This window comes from Helicoverpa armigera, chromosome 3 (assembly GCF_030705265.1).
Source record: "Helicoverpa armigera isolate CAAS_96S chromosome 3, ASM3070526v1, whole genome shotgun sequence".
Classification (NCBI taxonomy): Eukaryota; Metazoa; Arthropoda; class Insecta; order Lepidoptera; family Noctuidae; genus Helicoverpa; species Helicoverpa armigera.
In genome coordinates, this window is record NC_087122.1 from 11,332,640 (window position 1) to 11,353,541 (window position 20,902).

General features: G+C 37.8%; 1 protein-coding gene across 1 annotated transcript; it reads right to left on the reverse strand.

Annotated features, from left to right (window-relative positions):
- Window positions 1-629: 629 nt before the first annotated feature.
- On the reverse strand, window positions 630-20,535 carry LOC110372914 (uncharacterized). Its single transcript, XM_064043142.1, has 12 exons — window positions 20,319-20,535; window positions 8,997-9,203; window positions 7,015-8,898; window positions 6,812-6,942; window positions 6,513-6,734; window positions 4,741-4,864; window positions 4,393-4,449; window positions 3,946-4,086; window positions 2,325-2,542; window positions 1,423-1,590; window positions 946-1,095; window positions 630-803 (listed from the first exon to the last, which is right to left on the reverse strand). The coding sequence occupies exons 2-12, from the start codon at window positions 9,184-9,186 to the stop codon at window positions 747-749; spliced, it is 3,342 nt and encodes a 1,113-aa protein (XP_063899212.1). The 5' UTR covers window positions 9,187-9,203; window positions 20,319-20,535; the 3' UTR covers window positions 630-746.
- Between the last annotated feature and the right edge of the window lie 367 nt (window positions 20,536-20,902).

Sequence of the window (20,902 nt, forward strand, 5' to 3'; positions counted from 1 at the left end):
TTATCTACAATTAGGAAAAAAACGTAAAATCCTGACACTCTTGACTGCTATACTCCTGTAAGTTATGCGGTCCTAGTACACGGTGGGCAGTTCCATGGACACTCGTTGATTGGTATATTACTCATCTGATTTATGCGATCCTGGTATTTTGGTTTTGGCCGTGCGGTATGTGACGCCGTTGAAATCGCGATTTTATTAATAGCGTCTTGCCATATTCGGAAAAAACATAACCAAAATAAATAAAAAAAAACATATTACAATATTGTAAAGCTTATCTTGTTGACAGTACTTTTTACAAAATAAAGTACGGATGACCAATTGGGACTAAGCAAAATAAAATATTTTATTGAATGACCAACTGGGACACGTTTTTTATGGATGCCAAATCACTAAAATGACGAATCGGGCATAACTCATTTAAAGATACTATGGTTTTTGTATAAAGTAAATAAATCACAAAATGTTTGTTTTCCAACTGTCAAGTTTATGTCATTTTTTTGCGTCAAATTGACAAACAGTTCGAAAAAAGGAGGTTGATTTATTTTACGGTTTTGATTAAGACTACAAGACATTATCTAAAATTGCTATAAAGTTACAAACTGACTCATATAGATTGAAAAAAAGAGTGCTTAAAATAAAATCATTTATTTTATAAATTTATCAACTATATCTTGTACAAAAATATTATCTTATATTTAATTTAAAATAAGTCCTTACTTACTAACTACCACAGCCATAACCTAAACTTAGAAACAATTGCACCTTAGGCAACTTGTTTTTGACCTTTCAAAATAGGCGTATTCCTGAAACAATACAAAAGTTCAATTTAATACAGAACAGAGGAAGTTATGAAGCTCCACCAAAATGAAATAAAATGGTGGTCTCTGGCCAGATCATTCAAAAGTTTTCTAACCAATAAAGTTTATTTGAAAGTCCAGATCTTACCAGTAGGAAAGCAGCAGCTAGAAGCAAAGCTTTATGTTTCGGTTGCACAGCAGTTGTTGGTATTTGTAACGTCGTGGTGAAACTGTTCAGGTCTCTGTCCCAGCCGTGGGCTATCCTGCCTACTTCGCGGAGGGAATCTCCAGTCATTATCTGAAAAGAAGGAAAGATGTTGAAATGAGTTCTCATTGAAGTTCTAGAAGGAATAATGAAACTTTGCATTGGCACATTAGTCCAATTAAACCTTGGAAAATGGATTACTTCAATTAAGCTCTCATATTTCATCTTTATGATTAGATTGTTTGCCAAACTCAAACTCTTTTTTTTTATCTCAAATAGGCCTATAAAAACTTAATTGCTTTCTTCCTATACGGTCTTGTTTATGAAGAGCATGTAAGTTGCTTTATGCTGTTAAAGTAACATCTTCTCACAACAATAAAATGGTTTGAAAAATCTACTGTATTTTCTGCGAAATCGTACCTTAAACTCGGACAGCAGCAACGCGCTCCTCTGCAGCACAGCAGGGCCTTCCACCACGAACAGCACCTGTTCGTTGACGTCTCTCACCAGGTAGAAGGGCACCATCCACGTGCACTGCTGCTGCACGCGGCCCACGTAGTCTCCCGGGGGAGTTATCACTTTTATCTCCTGGAATCAGCAAGGAAGAACGGTTACTGATAAAGTCTCTGATAACCTATCAGAATTTTATCTGACAGATAAACGATAAATTTTCGTTTCGCAGGCTAGCAATATCTGGCAGATTTAGTTAGCAATAACTGTCAATTTATCGGTAAGCAGTGTAACCGAACCTTAGTATGTTTGCTGGGCAAAGCAAGAGTTTGAAAATCCGACTTGCTACGATGCAAGCCAAAATCAAAAAAAAAAGTTTATTTTCCCTACTATGAACATAACATTTAATCTAGTAGTAGGTAATAGTAGTTACTCTAAGTAGAGGACTATTACACAGAAGATATGGACTTGTTGATGGTTATAAACTCGCCTTCAGTGATCATAAACTTTAATTAACACAAGGTCTCCTACCTTGTAAAATTATTACCTACTAAAATAATTGTCTCATGTCTCGTTCTGTCTCTAGGGATAAGAGATTACTTCATACGTCTAAAATAGGTTGTAAATGCTAGTTAGCAACTAGCGGGTAGCTCTGCTCAAAGGTCTTGTAGTTCGACTTTACAACTACTTTTGTGTATTAAGTTTGCTAATCAACGGTTGTTATCAAAGCGGCGAGCATACAGTTTGGTTCATGTATAGGCAAGAAGCACAGCAGATCTTTTATAAATTAAATCGTCCTCTGCTTTTTAGTTTAGGTACTTGAGACTCTCCAAGATATTAACTATAGTAACTCGTAACACAATCAAACTGACCTGCAATCTACAGGGGAAGCAGCAGGACGCTGCAGCCAGCCTTCTCTTCAGCACCATGGCTTCTTGCCTGGTGTTATCATGCAGATGCATGGTGAACGCCCTCCCTGACCCACACAGGCATCGCTGGGTGGAAGTCGAAGTCTCACTGGCGATGTACAACGCCTCGCCATTGGGAACTCGCACTATGTATCGATTTTCTGACTCGATTTTGGATGTCACTGAAAGGTTTTGGAAACGTATTGCTATAGTTCTAAGTTTTTACATGATATCTAAATTGTCTCTTCTCATTCTGAAAATTTGTATCGTACCAAAACTCCTTGAAAATGATTTATGTTGCCATCTGTAAGTTAGTTTATGCTTAATAATATTGTGAAATACATATAATTATTGTAATCAATAGGTATTTTATCTTATCTAATACCTAGTCGATTCCTTTGTTTTCCTTAAATAACAATTTTAATATTGATTGCCCTTTGTTTCGTATCTCGATTAATCTGTTACTTCAATCTTTATATGCTGGAAGAAATTTCATTAGAGATAAGCTGTGCCCTTGTACAATTTTTTCTATTATTTATTATTGTTTGTGTTTTATGTGTACAAAACTGTTAAATTAATTAAATAAATAAATGATTATGTCAATCCCTTGGTTGCGCAGGATGCAGACAGAAATTAATTATTTAAGGAAATTCATATTTCCAAATATTTTCTTCTTTAAAATAGTACGAAGTTATCACACACGCACACACAGTATAGGTGTACACGCACACACAGTATATCCTACACTTCAATCATCATATTATTAGATAATTCGAGGCATGAAATCAAATTAGCACAGAAATCCCCATTTGCATTGAGTTCTTTAAAGTTTTCTTTCAGATTTTCCCTTAAGATCATTAAGTAATTGCTATAAATATTCATGAACGTTATCTTATGTTGATAGATTAATCATAATTAATCGACGATCAAGTATAATGAATTAGTCTTAAGTAAATAAATTCGTTTTGTGTGTTTCGAGAATATTTTCCGACTGTCTTCAGTTTCTCATCATTTCGCAAGAAATTGAGAACTCCCTATATAAGTAAATAAGTAAACCTAACATTTATTACGGACAAGGTGCATACCTACACATTTTTGCTATAAACAATATATTGATGACGTAGATATGATTCATTCGTGTCTTTATAAATCAAGATATAAGGAAATTCTTATACCTAAAGTCAAATATATCTATCAGTAGGTATATTATCGCTAAGTCTGTAATTATTAGGTATGTTGTAATGGTTTTTTTTGTGACTGATTACCTGTATTTGATAACCTTACGCAACTCTTGAAAATCACCATCGTGTAAAAGTACTCAAGTACTTAGACATCCCTAAACCCTAGAAGTATCGCGTTTAAGTTCCGATTATTTATAAATATGTGTTGCAAATCGCGTAAGTTTAAAAACATTTATTTAGCTAGCGTGTGAACTGTCATCCTTAAATAAAAAAAGCCAAAATCAATAAATATACCTGCCTAGTCATTTTCCATTCGCTGTGTTACTGTTTTTTGTTGTGTGCACTTTCCATTCCAGCATTCTGTGTTACCTTTTAGTACAAAAAACGGTGAATTCCGTACTTACGGTCAGTGAGTTCCACAGTTTGCTGTATCAGAAGGTTGGTGACGCCGATGAGGAAGTCCAGTCCATGTACTGGTATGAACTGTCCCCGGCTGTTGGATCGCCAGTCCAGGGTTGACACCGGCAGTGGTGCACGATCACCTCCTAAACAAGATTATTTCGAAATAAGTAACTATAGTTCAAATTCCTGATGCAGCATAAAATAGCTTTCTAATTCACAAAAAAACGAAAACTCTTGTTTGGTTTGCCATACAATTTTCTTAATTAAGACGTGTTCTAAGATTCTGCTACATCTAAGTTGTACGGTTTTAATGACGTCAATGCGAAAACTGTCGTTTCAGCAACTGAAACCTTTTCTTTAGTTTTTGCTGCCTGATACTTATGGATAAGCGGTATTGAACCTGTGAACAGTATGTACGACTACAAAAGCTATAAGTAATAGAAACTCACCAGTTGTGGGCTGAACACTAATAACTACATCTGGTCTTCTCGCCGGTGATCCATCGTCTGCGGAAAAAATACTCGAAACTTAGAGGATTATGAGAACATTCGCAAGAAATGTTTTGTTTATTATTGCACAATTTATATTTTTTTTGACTAGGAACACTATACATTATTTTGATTTGGAATTATTGTTATTATTGAAACCTTTTTAAAAGTACATATTATCACGATCAGTGACGCGCGAAACTGTTTCTTAATTTGATTAGACGAGTTCCCTCTTTGTTCGATGATGAATTCATTATCAATTAGAATCCTTATCATTTTGATAATTAAGATCATTAAACACGTTTTTACCGTCTGTTGCTGCTGGATTATCAACTCCTTTATTTCTATCATCTGCACTAGCGTCTCCCATTTTGAAAACCGGGATGTTTTCGCACAATTTTTCACAATTTGCCTCACTTGTACCAGAAAGATGTTATTTGTTGTTAACGCTTGAACAAACTGTGTTATCGACAATTTTTACGCGTTGTTATCGAGTTATCGATAAAAGATATCTCAGCAGTATTATCGACGAGTAGGCATCGGTGTTGTACCTCGATTGGTACAGTAATTACATCAGGTACAGGCGTGTGTGGACATGCGTCTGTGTGTGACAGTCTGTACATTCCTTAGAAACAGCATTTGTTTTGATACTGTTCTTTTGATTCTGATTAATTGTTTCATCATAGTTGTTGATAACTACTTAAGATATTTAATTTTGTTTTGATTAAGAAAGTCTTTCTAAGTTTGAAAGATTTACCTTGTTTCGAATATGTGTGTGCCTAGATCCAGAATGTTCCATTAATTATATTAGTATAAATTAAAGGGTGCAGTAAAATTAAGATTGTGATTGAAACAATTTTTATTGAAAACCATTTATATTCGGGTGTTAGTAATAATTACTTGAATAAAGTGATAACATTCAAGTCGTTAAAATGACCGGTACATAGCGTACAGTATTTTTAATAAATTACATTCATATATTCTATCTACTCCTCATCACTCCGACTAACATTTATTGTAAATGTCGAGATAAAACATTGTAAATTTCGCATTATAGGGAGTTGTAAACGATGCGGTCAGATTCGGTACAAAGGACATATTGAAGCCAAATTTTGATCGGAAGACTTAGAAGAGCGAGTGGAATATCCACTGCCATAAAGACACTTGGTGACGCCAGGCCGCGGTCGACGTCACGCGTGTAAACAAAACGTTTTATTGTCCTAGTAAAGTCTAAAGTGCCGCTAGACAAATGCAGCTTGCGCTCTCATGCTCAGGCCTGATGCTGACTGTGTGGGCGATCTGACAAAGCAATACTGTTTATGACTCACTTTTCCAATTCTTTATTCCTAAATATCATTTTAATTAAACGAATATAAAATATAGATATAAATAAAGGTACACACATCTATGTAAAATGTACCTATATGATATTTCTCAATACATTGGAATACCTTTCCATTTATAATAGTCTCATATTTTGGAATTACATTTATTATACATTTAGTATTTTGATTATCTTCAATACTTACGTGGACACATTTAATACAAATATACGTAAGTAAATACTTAACAACGATAAAGTTACCATCTCAATACATACATAAACACATCGAATTTCGAAAACCTCACATCTAATCCTGCCCCGAGTTCCACATTTTAGATGGATCTACACTTGAAATACAATCGCAAAAACATATCTAGCAAAAGTCCGTACAACGTTCAATATAATATAATAATAATTTCAAATTACATTTAACAATGAAAGCGTAGAATTATCGCATAAATAACAGCTAGCTGACGTAACTATTGAGATCAACTTTGTGTGAACCTTAACGCTATATCCCTACGGGTCTATGGCTGGTTAGACTCGTACGAATACAATAACAAAGTTTTACCTAGATAATACTAATGGTGAAATGATATACCTTTAGGTGACGATTTAAAAGAAAGTACATTAATACCATCGGATCACGAGAACAGCTCGCCGAGTGACATCTTGAGAAAGCCTTAGTCCATTAAATGTGACGTGGCTGAATGATTGTCGCCTTAAGTAATGGTCGCATGGTGGTGTTGATTGTCTATCGCTGGAAGGCTCGCTGCCAGCCTAGGTTGAGCTTGAGGGTGGCAGGCAGGCAAGGGCTGGCCTCACATTCTCCGTCCAGTTCATCGGCTAGGTTGTCATGCAGTTCCCGCAGAGCCATCAGTGCGGAGCGAGCAGCTCGTTGACATCCCATGTCACCTTCGCATGTCGTATCGGCTTCAGAAAGGAATACCAGGTCGCAGGTTGTTGGTGGAGCCTCTCCCTGTAAAGAAACGTAATTTTTAATTTGAACAGAAGTTTAATTTTCATAAGTAGATGATGAATGAAAAATACTCTTACGCAAAGATAGCAGATCTGATGCAAGCTACAAAGCGGTAGGAACAACTGTCCCCGGTCGCCAGCCAGCATGTCTACGCCTCGGCACCGCTGCACTATCTTCGCAAGAACCGGGCACGCACCAGATGCACCTACTGCAGAATTAAGAATGGTAAATGATGATTTAATTTAGAAAATTTAATGAGTGGCTATAGAACGTTATATACCTGTTGCCATTACGGGAATTCGGTGTCTACCGCTGCCACCCATGTATCCTTCAGAAAATTGTTCCTCGATCTTTCCGTTCAAGTAGTGGCCAGCACCTTGTTCATCTTCAAAATCACTGTTTCTTTCGTCTCCCTTTTCGAATCCAGGGATATCGTTGCTCATAATTTCTACTTTCTCCTTCTTTACAGCTACACGTTTAGCTTTAGACTCATCGGTGGGAATCGGGGATGGTGCCGCACTAGACTTCGCCTTTTGGATTTGCAAACTTTGTTTGAACTCTTTCAATGCCTTCCTCATTTTTTCCAAGCTGTAAGCCGCTGCTAAACGTGACAGGAGTTTTTCTTTCATCTCTTGTTCCTCTTTTGAATCTAACTCTTCCACATTAGAGTAATGCAAAGCTTCGTCTACAATCAGTCCTTCCATGTTTCTTAGTTTTTTATCGATATTGTCAAGTTTAGAGTCGTTGTCACTAGCTTTACTCCTCTTTTCTTCATTCTGAACGGCAAGGTGAGCTCTGTCTATTTGAATTTCAGTTTCTTCGTTAGGTTTGGTTTCAACGTAATTCCTTTTCACATAGCTGTGTTTGCGAAATGAATTCAATGGGTAAATGACTTCCTTGTTGAAAGTGTCAAAGTATTGTTTTCGTAGTCTATCCTGAGTTAATCCATTTACGAATGACACTGGCTTGTTATTGCGTTTGTCAATTCCGAAGTAGTCAGACCAATCTATTGACTTCTTCCTGACAGTGATCGGTTTATCTTTGTCACTATGTTCGTGATCCTGGTTATGGTTGTGGTCGTGTGTATGCTCATGCTCGTGTTCATGTGCGTGACTGTGATCGTGTCCGTGCTCAGTTACATGTTCCACTTCTTTGCCGGAAACACCGGGATGGTGGATGTTGTGACCGTGATGTTCGTGGCTGTCGTCATCATGAACAGCTGAATTGTTGTGTTCGTGAGTTAGATTGTGGACTGGTGTTAACATAGGTGGTTTAACCTCATGCTCATGCTCTTCGTGATCGGTGTTACGTTTAACGGGATTTTTTATAATTTCAATTTCAGAATCGCCAAATATTTTAGAGAGGTCCTTAATCAGCTTTGGGTCAGTACCTGCACTGCTTCTGAAAGACTTTACAGTGTCACGTTTGTTTTGATTTTGGGCAAACCTTTTCTTTTGCGTATTTAAGCTATACGAGCCACTACTACGCTTGGTTACAGGAAAACGTTTTTCGACTGCATCGTAAGTATATTGGTCATCATCAGCTAAGTCAGCGAAACTATCATCATCCAGTGGCTGGAATGCAATAGCATATTCTTCACGAAGGTCATCTTTATCGTCATCAGAAACATCATAAGCATTGTAGTTGGGATCCACTGGTTCTGGGTTAGGCTTCCTGCCATCGTAATCAAACAGAATTGGTCGATCAGAATCAGAGTCAGAACTTCGTTTCCTTTTAAAAGCAATAGGACCCCAATTATCTGGGTATCGTTTCTTAACGATCTTTTCGTTATAAAGTTTAACTACGCCTTGAGGAGCATTCTCGATGTTGTTAGCGTGTTCTTTGTTGTATTTATACTTTGACCAAAGTTGTCCTAATAGTAGTGCGTACTCAGCATCGTTGTCAGGCCCATCTTCTTGTTCCTTCTTCTCTTCTCCTTCATTTTTATCCATGAACAGTTCACGTAGCCTATCATTATCTGAGTGGTGACTCCTTTCACGGAACGCTGATTCTTTCTTAGCTGCTGAGTTAGCGGAGTTCTTCTTCTTTATAAGTTTGTATTCATAAGTTTCAGGTGGTCTTTCATTGTCATCCAATAATTTCACAATGTATTTCGGAGTTGGCTCTTCTTCAATGTCTTCAACATCCACAGCGTAATCGGGTTCTGAAATCAATAGAGGAAAATTATTAGTTTCGAACTTATTTACTATTGGCTGTAATAAGAGAATTTGCAAGTTAAGATATACATAAACGTTTACATACCAGGGTAGCCTTGTGGAGGCACAAACTCGTACAATGCATCATAATCAGGCTGGGGAAGGATGGGTCCGTGCATGCGTCCTCGTTGCCTACGCTGCAGTGCTTCAAGCGCGCCCCGCAGCGAAGATCCGCCGCGGTCGGCGCTCGCGCACATCAGCGCGCACGCCGCTAACAGTAGCCATGATAGGCCCATTGTAGACAACAGGGCTTCTGGAAAAGAAGAATATTAATATCAGTTAAGCTGTTTAGCTTAAAGTTTCTTGAGTCAATATCTGCTCAATCTGAACCTGAATTCTAAAACTATCTCTCTGACAATATCACCTGAGGTAACTATAGTAAATGTAGAGTAGAAGTAGCAATTACCTAATGGCTATTTGTCAGAAACTGGACTGTCAAAATATAATCATCCTTGGAATTGGGTTAAAAGTTTGATTAAAGAAAAGGACCAATTTGATTGAAGTGCACAGATCAGCTTACTGCGAATTGCGATTCGAGCTCAAAAGGGTAGAATTTTAATGTTTTCTGCTTTCAAAATATTTAGTTGAAGTCAGTTCGCCGTATTTCGTTAATCTACTGAAGAGGTAGCTTTTCATTTATAATCGTCGTTTGTTTTCGTATTACGCTGAAACAATTCCGAGAATTTTGAACCGGAGTTCTGCTTTTAATCTGACCCTACCTGTTGTCTGTTTTTCTCATTATTTTTGTATTTATACGTTGTTGTTGCTACTGTAACTAAGCCAATTATTTTGACAAATTCGTATACATATTTACATCAAAGACCATTGGTCCTTTAATCCGCAAAGTCCCTTATACTAAAGGACTATATGTAGGTATAAATATCTATGATCCGGCCAGAGTACGTGCACAGTTCAATAAATGCTTAATGCCCGCAATATCTTGGGCCAGACACGTCGGCTTTGTGGGCGAACGCCGGTATTATTTAAATATGGCTCCCGTATTAAACGTTCCAATGAACTCAATGGGTAGGAATAAATTGATTTACTAAGACCTTAGACATACTGAATGATAATAATAATTGACAAAACACCACCTCGTCACAGGCCGCAGTGCCACCGCCACCTTCAGGCGGAGTCACGCCGCGGTCCAATCTCGTTGAACGGGATGAGGACAATAGGGCTGTAACGGTAAGTACTCAGTGCAACGAACGTGTGAGGAGTGCTCTGGAGGATGCGATTCAGGAGTTTAGGTACTCACCCGTCGAAAATCGACCGCGACTACCTCGCTTGCCTATGCACAGACAGAATAGGGCGTTGGTGTGTGCTCTGGATTCGCTGTTGGAAAAATATTTTGAAAACAGCGAAGACCTCCTTGATACACACTCAATTATGTATTGCGCGGCTGTTGCTGCATGTCGTGTAGCTAATGTCAAATTCCCTGACAGTAACAGAGCTACACGACCAAAATCAGCGGTACCAGCTTGGCAGTGCAGGATTGAGCGTCGTATCGAGGGGGCCAGAGTACTCATCGGCAAACTATATTGCTTCAGGGAGGGTAATACCCGACCACGGGTGATGCGCTTTGTGAGACGTGCATTCATGGGGACTGGACTCAGTCCTCATGAATATATGCCGCGTATCGCGGAGCGCATCGACCTCCTGAAGCAAAAAGTCTGTGCATGGGCTAGCCGTATTCGAAGGTATAAACGACGGGTGGAACGTTACACCCAGAATCGTATGTTCCAGAGTGATCAAAGATGGGTATATAGAACTTGGGAGCGACCTGAGCAAAACGTGATGGACGGGAGCCGGCCGGATGATGATGCCACAAACATGTTTTGGCGCAACCTCTGGTCGACGCCCGTATTTCACGAGGAGGGTGACTGGACACGTGATGTTGAACGGGAGTGTGAACAAATACCAGAAATGGAGGAGGTCAATATTACCTCCTCCGACGTAGCCTGTGCAGTTCGTCCGATGCAAAACTGGAAATCACCAGGACCGGATGGACTGCACAATTTCTGGTTAAAGTGGCTGCAAAGTTCACACCCCTGTTTAGCATCACAGTTTCAGTCATCCTTAGAAGCCGGGTCGCTCCCACAGTTTCTAACAACAGGAGTTACCCATCTGCTCCATAAATCAGGCAGTACCGCGGAACCCAAAAATTATAGACCGATCACTTGTTTACCGACGGTCTATAAACTTCTTACATCTATTTTGAGATTAAAAATAAACCAACATATTGAAAAATATTCAATTATGTCAGTTTCTCAAAATGGATGTAAGAAGGGGTCCCGTGCTACTAAGGAGCTGCTCCTCACTGATATGGTCATCAGCCAACAGGTTCGACGATCCCGAAAGAATTTGTCGACATGTTGGATAGACTATAAGAAGGCCTACGACTCGGTCCCCCATACATGGCTTAGGAGGGTACTGGAGTTGTATAAAATAAATACAACTCTACGCGCCTTTCTTGCGTCATGTATGGAGCAATGGAGAACGGTTCTTCACTATCCAGGATGTAGACAAATTGAAGGGACCGGCGATCCTATTAAGATCTAGCGGGGAATATTCCAGGGTGACAGTTTGAGTCCACTTTGGTTTTGCCTGGCCTTGAACCCTTTGAGCACATTGCTAGAGGGTTCGGGGCTGGGCTATCCTTTGCGGAGAGGGTCAGGTTATATCCCATTTGCTTTATATGGATGATCTGAAACTGTTTGCCACTACAGAACTGCAGCTGATGAAGCTACTGAAGATCACTGAAAATTTCAGTAGTTGCATCAGGATGGAGTTCGGTGTGGACAAATGTGCAGTCATGCATGTAAAGCGAGGGGGAATTGTGGAATCTGAGGGAGTACAACTCTCAGATTCCATAAACCTGAGATCACTCTCCGCAAACGATACATATAAATACTTAGGTATGGCGGAGGGGTTAGGCATCAATGTGGCTGTCATGAAACAGTCATTGCGGGAGCGTTTCTTTGGCCGCCTGAATAAGGTCCTAAAAAGTACCTTATCAGGCGGCAACAAGGTTCGCGCCTATAATGGTTGGGTCATGCCAGTCCTGATGTACTCCTTCGGCATACTCAAATGGACTCAAACTGAATTGGATGCCTTGGATAGGAGAGTCCGCACACTGCTGACCGCAGAACGAATGCATCACCCACGATCGTCGGTGATGAGACTGTACATCCCACGGAAATGTGGAGGCCGAGGCTTTTTAAATGCAAAGACGCTCCACAACTGTGAGGTGTGCAGTCTCAGAGAATATCTTCTCAAAAGCGACGTGGGTATGCATCGTGATATGGTAGCAGTGGACAAAGGACTCACCCCGCTATCGTTGGCAAATGAGAACTGGCGCAGACCTGTGGTACTAACTACCCATGATCGCAAGGAAGTATGGCAGAGCAAACAGCTACACGGACGCTTCTTCGGGGCTCTTCATGGCCCCGATGTAGACTTCAATGCGTCCGTATCTTGGCTACGCTTCGGTGACTTGTTTGGAGAAACCGAAGGGTTTGTATGTGCAATTATGGACGAAGTTATCCTTACGAATAACTACCGGAGATATATCGTGAAAGACGGGACGGTTGACATATGTCGGGCATGTCACCATCCGGGTGAGTCTATCAGACATATTATATCTGGTTGTTCTCGTTTGGCTAATGGTGAATATTTGCACAGACATAACCAAGTGGCCAAGATTATCCACCAGCAGCTTGCTCTGCAATACAACCTTGTAGACCTTGAGGTACCGTACTACAAGTATGCGCCCGACCCAGTTCTCGAAAAGGACCATATCACGTTGTACTGGGATCGATCTATCATCACTGACAGGACTATTGTAGCAAATAAACCTGATATTGTGGTGATAGATCGATTAGCGCGCCGCGCGATGATAGTCGATGTCGCTGTTCCGCATGACGAGAACCTTGTGAAAGCTGAGAAAGAGAAACAAATAAAGTATCTCGACTTAGCGCACGAGGTTGTCGCCATGTGGAGTGTCGACACGGCTGTTGTTGTGCCGATTGTCGTTACGGCCAATGGTTTAATAGCCAAGAGCCTCGACGAACACCTCAGGAGGCTCTCGTTGGGCGGCTGGATCAAGGGACTGATTCAGAAGGCAGTACTCCTTGATACGGCACGTATTGTGAGGAGGTTTCTGTCTCTGGGACCCTAACCACCGGTACCTTGGACCCTGTGCCCGATATCGGTGGCAACCTATTTTTTATATTTTTAAATGTTTTTTATTTTTATATTTAATATTTAAAAATGTAAATTATATGTTTAAAAATAAATAAATGACCCGAAAAAATTGACAAAAGGATGAAAGTTATTAGAATGCCCTCCAAAATGCTTTTTGTAAAAAAACTGGTCTAGGGAGGAAGAGAGAGCCCAAAATAGCTTAATTTAAACTTGAAAAAGCAAAGGCACAAAATGAATAAACGATTTCAAATGAAACAAAATGAAGATGAAAAAACAAAACGGAAAAATACTTTTAAAAATACGTAGGTTCGTAAAAAGAAAAATCAATCTTCCAACATCATTTTTCATTATTAACGTACTACGCAGTAGAGCCTTCGATAAAAACAAAACCCTTCTATCAGAGTATTATTGATGCTATGTCTCAGGGGACTGACTGTCAGAGAAGGTACTTGTTGATACGAAAATCTACTATTTACATTTGGTTTGTACTAAAGTTGACTCCTGTCTCTAGGGCTTTTGAGGTGAATAAATATTGTTTTATTACAAAAATATACCTACTTCTCTGTTTTTCGCAGTTATTTTTTTAAGCTTTCTACATAAAAATTAAAGCCTTTACGCGTGTCAGGTATCCACAAACACATTTGGTCCTTTTGGACAATACTCAGTCATACCACAGTCATACTTCGATTCATAGATGAATCACTATTTGTAGGTACTACTGGAAAAGTTTTCAAATTGAAACAACTGCAGTATCTTCCCGTCTTTTCAATCTCCATGTTTCTCTTATTATTGCCCGAATATTTCAGTATCAACAACAGGAAAAAAAGAAAAACTCCTTACAAAACATGAAAATGATATTCAGCTCCCGTCCTACCCAGTTAGTTGCTATCAGGAACGTGGAGAATGCACGAGCACTGGAGTACTTATATTAAGGCGACCGCTTGACTTCTCGAGAAGATATGAGCCGCCATGAATATTTCATGAAAGACGTGATGTATCGCGTTTTACTGTCATACTCCGTGACGTCATCGGCTCAAATATTGTCTATTAATGAAGTAGACTTGTTGTTTATTTGAATATATTTTCGCCGATATGAATAAGATAATTTCATGTTATTTATTGGCGACTTTCAAGGCTGTTTGGCTTTTATGTTTAGATTGGTCTTTCAGTACGAAATTTCTTTCGGGGATTTAATTCAAGTTATAATTTTCTGTGATTGGTAGAGATGGAATATAATTAATTTTGTATTTGCGTCGATTTTCTGGTGTTTCCATAATTTGTGTAAGTACCTAATGCTATATTTCATATAAGCATTGTTGACCCCCGAGGGTGGTTGAGGGGTGTTATAAGTTTGACCAGTAACTATGTGTCTTTGTGAGTATACGTAAAACCATTATACCTTTTCTCTAATAAATATTATCCTTGTAAGTTTCATAAGCTGGTAAACTGTGAAGCTTATTGCTTTAGTAATATAATGTTGCAGTACTTTTACACAAAATGATATTGAATAAAGCCAGAGCTTATATCATAAATAACGTGTCTTCCAGACTCATCATCAATCATGCTGCCTTAGTACAAAGTGTTACCAGTACCTACATAGCTTTAATAAATCATATTTTCAACAAAGAGAAAATATAATAAGCGTTTACTGTTTCAGCAGTTTTTCCAGCAACTCCATTTACATTTTAGTTGGTTAGTAGAATATTCTTTGATATTTTATTAAAGGTCCCTTGATAATACAAAGGTAAAAAATGAGATTTCCCTCGAGCTTTAACGAGGAAAATATTATTTAACTACGTACGTAATGGCTCCAAAAATAGAATTTGAACTTTAAAGTCCAATTATTGCTGTTTTTTTGGAAACTCAATTTTAATATGGGACTGTGCCCGCCACGTAATAACGATGTAAGATAGCACAAACCATGTTAGATGGGTATTGTGTGTTTGGACGTTTATTTAATTGCTTTCAGTCGTCTCTATCCCAATTATTTTAGTTGATGGATATTCATCATATTGTTGCCATGAAGATGTAAATAACAGGGCAGCTCTGGTGCGATATTATTCCATGTCGACTGTGGAGGTATCGGGTAAACAAACACCATTACACTGAAAGTGAAAACTCTTGATCGAAAAAAAAAAGTATTCTGATAGATGCGCAAAGTCTATTACTATCAAAAAAGCTCTTCTAAAAGGCACTTTTCTTCAATTTCCCGCAACAAAAGACCGCCTGTCAGACATACATGTCTCCAAGTATTAGGTAGGCATATGAAAAACAGGAATTTCACGTCGGCTTTCAGACGAAGCTGTCATATTCAGTTGCCTTGAGACCGTGTTATGTGATGTCTATTATATTCCTACGTTATATGCCGGAAAAATATTCAGTTTGTAGAAAAATACGGAAATAGGTACGATAAAGTGAAAGTTCGGAAAAGGCAAAAGTAGAACGGCTTGAGAAAGCAATTTTGTGACTGTGACTTTCGAAGTTGATATGATTAGGATTATATAAGTATGAATAAATAGCAATCTAAGTTTTTCCCAACTAGGTATTCTGGGGTCAGCTGGCACTGGCTGGCAGCCTAATCGGGTGCAGCTGAGAATCAGTGAATCCCACATGGTGACTGTGTGAAGATGAGATCACTCAACTCAGTTACTACTATATCTATTAGCTGTGTCATTTAAACTTTACACGTGTTGAGGTCGATAACACAAAAGGTTTGAGAGTAAAATAGGTACAACCAAGAGTTTTTAAATAAAACATGGCTTAATTGAGTCGTACCAGACTGACGAAATAAAAAGAAGCCTGAAAGAATAAGAGATCCTTTGTATCCTTGTAAAACAAAGCAAAGTAAACCGAAAACTCGGTAACTAACTAAAATAAGAAAAGGAAATGTTTATTATTTCTTTCTTTCCTTATTTTTTTAGGCTTCCCGTTCATATTTAAATATCAAACAATTTTCATGAGCATGAACTGTGTATTTTTCTTTTGTTTATTTTAAGTAATGTCTTTTTGTACTTATGTACAGCAGTTCAAGAAAACGGTGAACTCATTTCTATTTTGGCACTTGTATTGACTGTCTGTAAAACATATTTCTAAAAAAAGTAATGTTTCTACAGTATTAGACGTTAGGATAAACTGAAAAATATGTACGTAAATGACATTTCGAAGTGTAGTCATAATGTGATTTAGTTCATGAATACTATACTGTCTATGTTCACGATTTTACTGAAGAAAGATATCAATAGCCCTACTGCTATAACAGGTATAAGTTTCACAAAAATATATCCAAAATTGTAAAGCATTTTCTTCGCTCTATTTGTTTTCGCGTGGATTTAATCTGTCGAAGTGATTCTGCAGATTTGCTTCCATCGTTTGAATGGATGAATCGAATCTAGATAGATAGGCACACGCTTCATAAGTTCCACATCGCGTCCACCTTGACCTAGATATCGCTCGGATCAGGCCCGGGCAGCATGCTTATATTTTCAGCAAACTTAGGTTAATCTGTTTAATAATGTCTGTACTTTTTCATAGAAGCTATATCCTCTCTAATAAATACTTAATCCAGCTTAAAGTTATCAGATGAAAGATTAATTCCCAGTTACCATAAAAAGATTCTACGGATGGTTGTCTTTTGTAATATCTTTTGGAATAAGCGTAAAAATTACTGTCCATGAGCTAAACGTATTGTTTCTTTTTTATATCACCGGACATTAGGAGAACTGAAACGGTCCAATTGTGCATAATGATTTCTAATAACTGTCAATAAGTTTTACCCGAATAATACATGAATCGGATTGCAGTATAATTTCGCACAGTTTTACTGACATTGCATTTACAATGACAACTAGACAGATGCGTGAAAGCCATTACTAACTAGCTTCAGATGAGTCTTCAGCTTGTTTACCACTTAACCGTATAAACTAGAACCACTTACCAACTGTCGTAGAGAGATAGTGTTCAGTATAGCTCTTTAGTGACATGTTATTGATAATAGCGTTGATAAATGACCTAAGTATCTTAGCTTTCAATCAAGCTTTCTATCAAACGACATAAGACAAGCTTTTCAGCAGCTATTGTTGGCAAAAGTTTTCTTCTTCAGTACATTAAATTTCAGTAAATTGTGAATAATTAATTAATTCCTATGTCCTATTATTCCTATGTATGTAATTGTATGTATTTAAGACCTATCTCGAAATGACGTACAAAGTACTAAGTTCAAATAGACTCACTTAAATTGAAATTTCTATGGATGACTTATCAACAGTTTTTAGCGGTTCAAAATATAGGCAAATTCCTAGTAAAGGCCCAGCCAGCAATGATAGCGATAAAAGTTACCAAGGTTACCAAATAAACAACCCTAAAAGTATAAAGCCTCATATGAACGACTATCTGAAACCTAACTACGTAATCAAATGAATATTTGTAGGCAACCTAGGTCTATCAAAACCCTAATTTCAAACTTGTGTTCGAAATGAGTTTTGTTTGTAGAACGTACTAGAACTCTCTGATATAGGTATTTTCCAGACAACTGGCTCGTTTTATACGGGATTAGGGATCCTTTAAACCCTTTTTAATGGTTTACTTAGCTCAGAAAAAGGGCTTTTTTGGAGACAATTTATTATTCTGATACATTGTTTAGGTTTGGCCTTGAAGGGAGTGTTAAACTACAATCAAATAAGGGCTCCCACACTCTGAAAACTTTTAGTCGGCTGATAGTTTGATCGGGATTATAAATCAGTATGGAGATTAATGGTAGTGTCTAGTAGTATCTGGCGGGTATCAACCAATAATAAAGTTTGAATGGATTCGAGATAACCTACGAAATAAACGGCGAAATTTCAGCGACAGTTGTTGTGTTCGGGGATATATTTGTGTACTTATTTCCTTTGCTATTATTTAGTATAGGTACTACCTATTATCAAAACAATCTGAGAAGGGGCTTAGTGTACCACGAACTGCAAGCTTCGAATTCGCGGAAATGCACTCCGTTTGGACATGCTAGCACCGCGCATGTCCCATTATTGTTGATCGTGCATGTATGAAATAATAATTGGTAGTACATACATAAGATTTTAAACTACATACATTTAAAAAACAATCCTGACTTCACTTGATATAGGAAGGTTCTTCAGAAAGATTTAACTTTAAGCACTTATTCCCTTACTTTATTTCTTGAGATTCGTTTGAAGAATTCTTAAGTGGTCCATCGATCCTAGTCATTCAATAGTTTATCGTTACTTCTAACTGCGGGTAATACCTACCTAAATGTATTTATTTAAGGCTGATGATGAATGATGATAATATTGAAAAGGCAGTGGTCCTTGTAACGGCACGTATTTTAAAATTTTAAGGACCTATGTGTTTGATTTCAAATAAATAATTTATTTTAGGGAATTATCCCCATATGACATACATCATTTAACATTAATTACCCACTAAAGAAAATTCTATTGAAAATAAGGCTATACCTACGTACTGCCTTATTCCCAGAAATTAACATACCTAAAGCGACTTTACCTAATTAGCCATAAAATAGAACATCCAATTAAAACTAAACAGAACATGAAAGCTAGACATCAAAGCCTTACTTAGTGCCCTTTTCTACAAAACGAACCTTATTTACGTAATTAACTCTTACACAGACGGATCTGTATTCCCTTTGGCCTGAAACGAGCAAACAAAGTGAAATATTTTACTTTAATTAAAGGAAAAACCTACGCCGTCTTTGTACTAGGGTTATTTAATTAGTAGAACGACCGGCGTCTGGCTCTCTTTTAATGACTTAGACACTAATTTTATGTGCCTAAATGAATACTAAAGTAAGCCCTTTTAGAATAGAATATAAGTTAGAATTAAGTATCTAACACTAACTACAAGAAATATCTGAAGCTCTTTTTTGTTTTTGAAGTGTCAGACTCTTACTGACTAAAACCCACCATGTTCCTTTTTCTTTAAGCCCTTCATGTACCAGTGCCGCGGTAACTCTTTCGAACAATGCTGTAGCCACGGTGACATTTGGAGATCTCAAATAGGATAACGAACAGCTTCATGAGTTATTTTGTATTTATTTTTCATTAAATAAGAATGCCTAAGTATTTGCTTCAACTGTTCACGATTGACAAGACCAAAAACTGCAACTAAAAATCTTTCTTGTGTATTTATCAATGGTAAAATCTATTTTTATTCTCAAAAGTAAGTAAAAGAAGTTATAAGATAAGTAAATATGTCGTATAAGTAGTGGAACAACTAGCAGCGCGTTTAAAATGCAAATGCAAACAATAAACAAAATGGCAGTGTTTTGCATTTTTGCTTTTAAATCTTTAAGACTGGCTCGTAAAAGCCAGTTATTTTGCTTTAAACTTTACCCATAAGAGGTCCTCTGGTAGTAAATATTTATATACCTGTTATTGTTTTGTTAATTGTATTTTCTTTTATGATTGAAAATAAACTATTTAAAGCGGGGAAGTCATTGTAAGAATATACAGCTGTATCTGCCAGTCTGCTTGTGTGGAAATCCCGAATGTGGAAACGTTATGTAGAAATAATTGAAATCTAAAATGTTACTTTGCATTTCATTCAATCTTAGTAGATACCTGTGGACACCAATTGCTATTAAGCAATTAAAATATTAATCTGCTATTTCTGTTATTTAAAAATCTCCTAGTTCTTGTGTTTTGTCTTGAATTAAATTTAGCAGACCTTAATTTAATGTGTGTTATGAAAGGAAACCTCGATGAATTTTTTCAACAACATTTCAAATTGCTTTCACTTATCTTTTTTCAGCGAGCACTGAAAATAGTTACTGCTCGTGTACCTACACAATTACTGAAATATGTTTTATAACATGACTCATAATACAAACGCGATTGTCAGACACGTAACAACAAAAGCCCATTATAAAAACAAATACATACCGTTATCAACATCGTGACAGTTGTCATCAAGCCCAATAATTGAGCTTAATAATCTGACAGCTGATTTAACAACAATTACCCGGGGGCCGCACTGACCTGACCTGATTAATTACATTTTTTATAGCCCCGTATAAAACCAATCAACAATATAATGACTGATGGAGCATAACACTGTCACAGTTGTGAAAACAACGCTTAATTAATGAGGATTAACTGAAAATATGATAGTAAATATGCTTAAGACTTACCTTAGAACATTTATCGCGATTGTCCACAACAAAACACAGTTGAAGGTTGTCGAAAGCGTTCGCGCACTCCGGGTCTTAGAAAACAACTGCGAGTGATATTAGCAAGTTGCGCGGCGGTGGCTGCGCAGTGGCCAGGGTTGAAGCTTCGGGAAGGAGCTACCGCGGACCGCCGGCTGCGGAACCTGACTTATGAATGATATAGCCTGCGAAAGGTATCTTGTGTTAGTCGGGGCGCGGCGAGGGCGCGCGGGGGAGGGTTATATAATGTGCCCGTGCCCGATCGATACCGGGGGCGGCGCGAGCGTAGGGCGAGAACACAACAGTTTTTCCTTTTTATCGGCGAACTATACATCGGCGGATAATACTCTTTGTTTTATTGCGGCGTTTGTTACACCCATCAGTTTTGAATGACCCGCTTTGCAACTATTTTTTATTCATCAGACTGGAAAATGGGTGGAAAGTTCCATTGTGAAGTCTAACAAAGCTGACTTAATTGTTGAGTTTGAAACGAATAAAAAATTCGTTATCAGATTGAAATGAAATAATATTCGACGACGTATCACGCTTCATTTTCACAATAATCT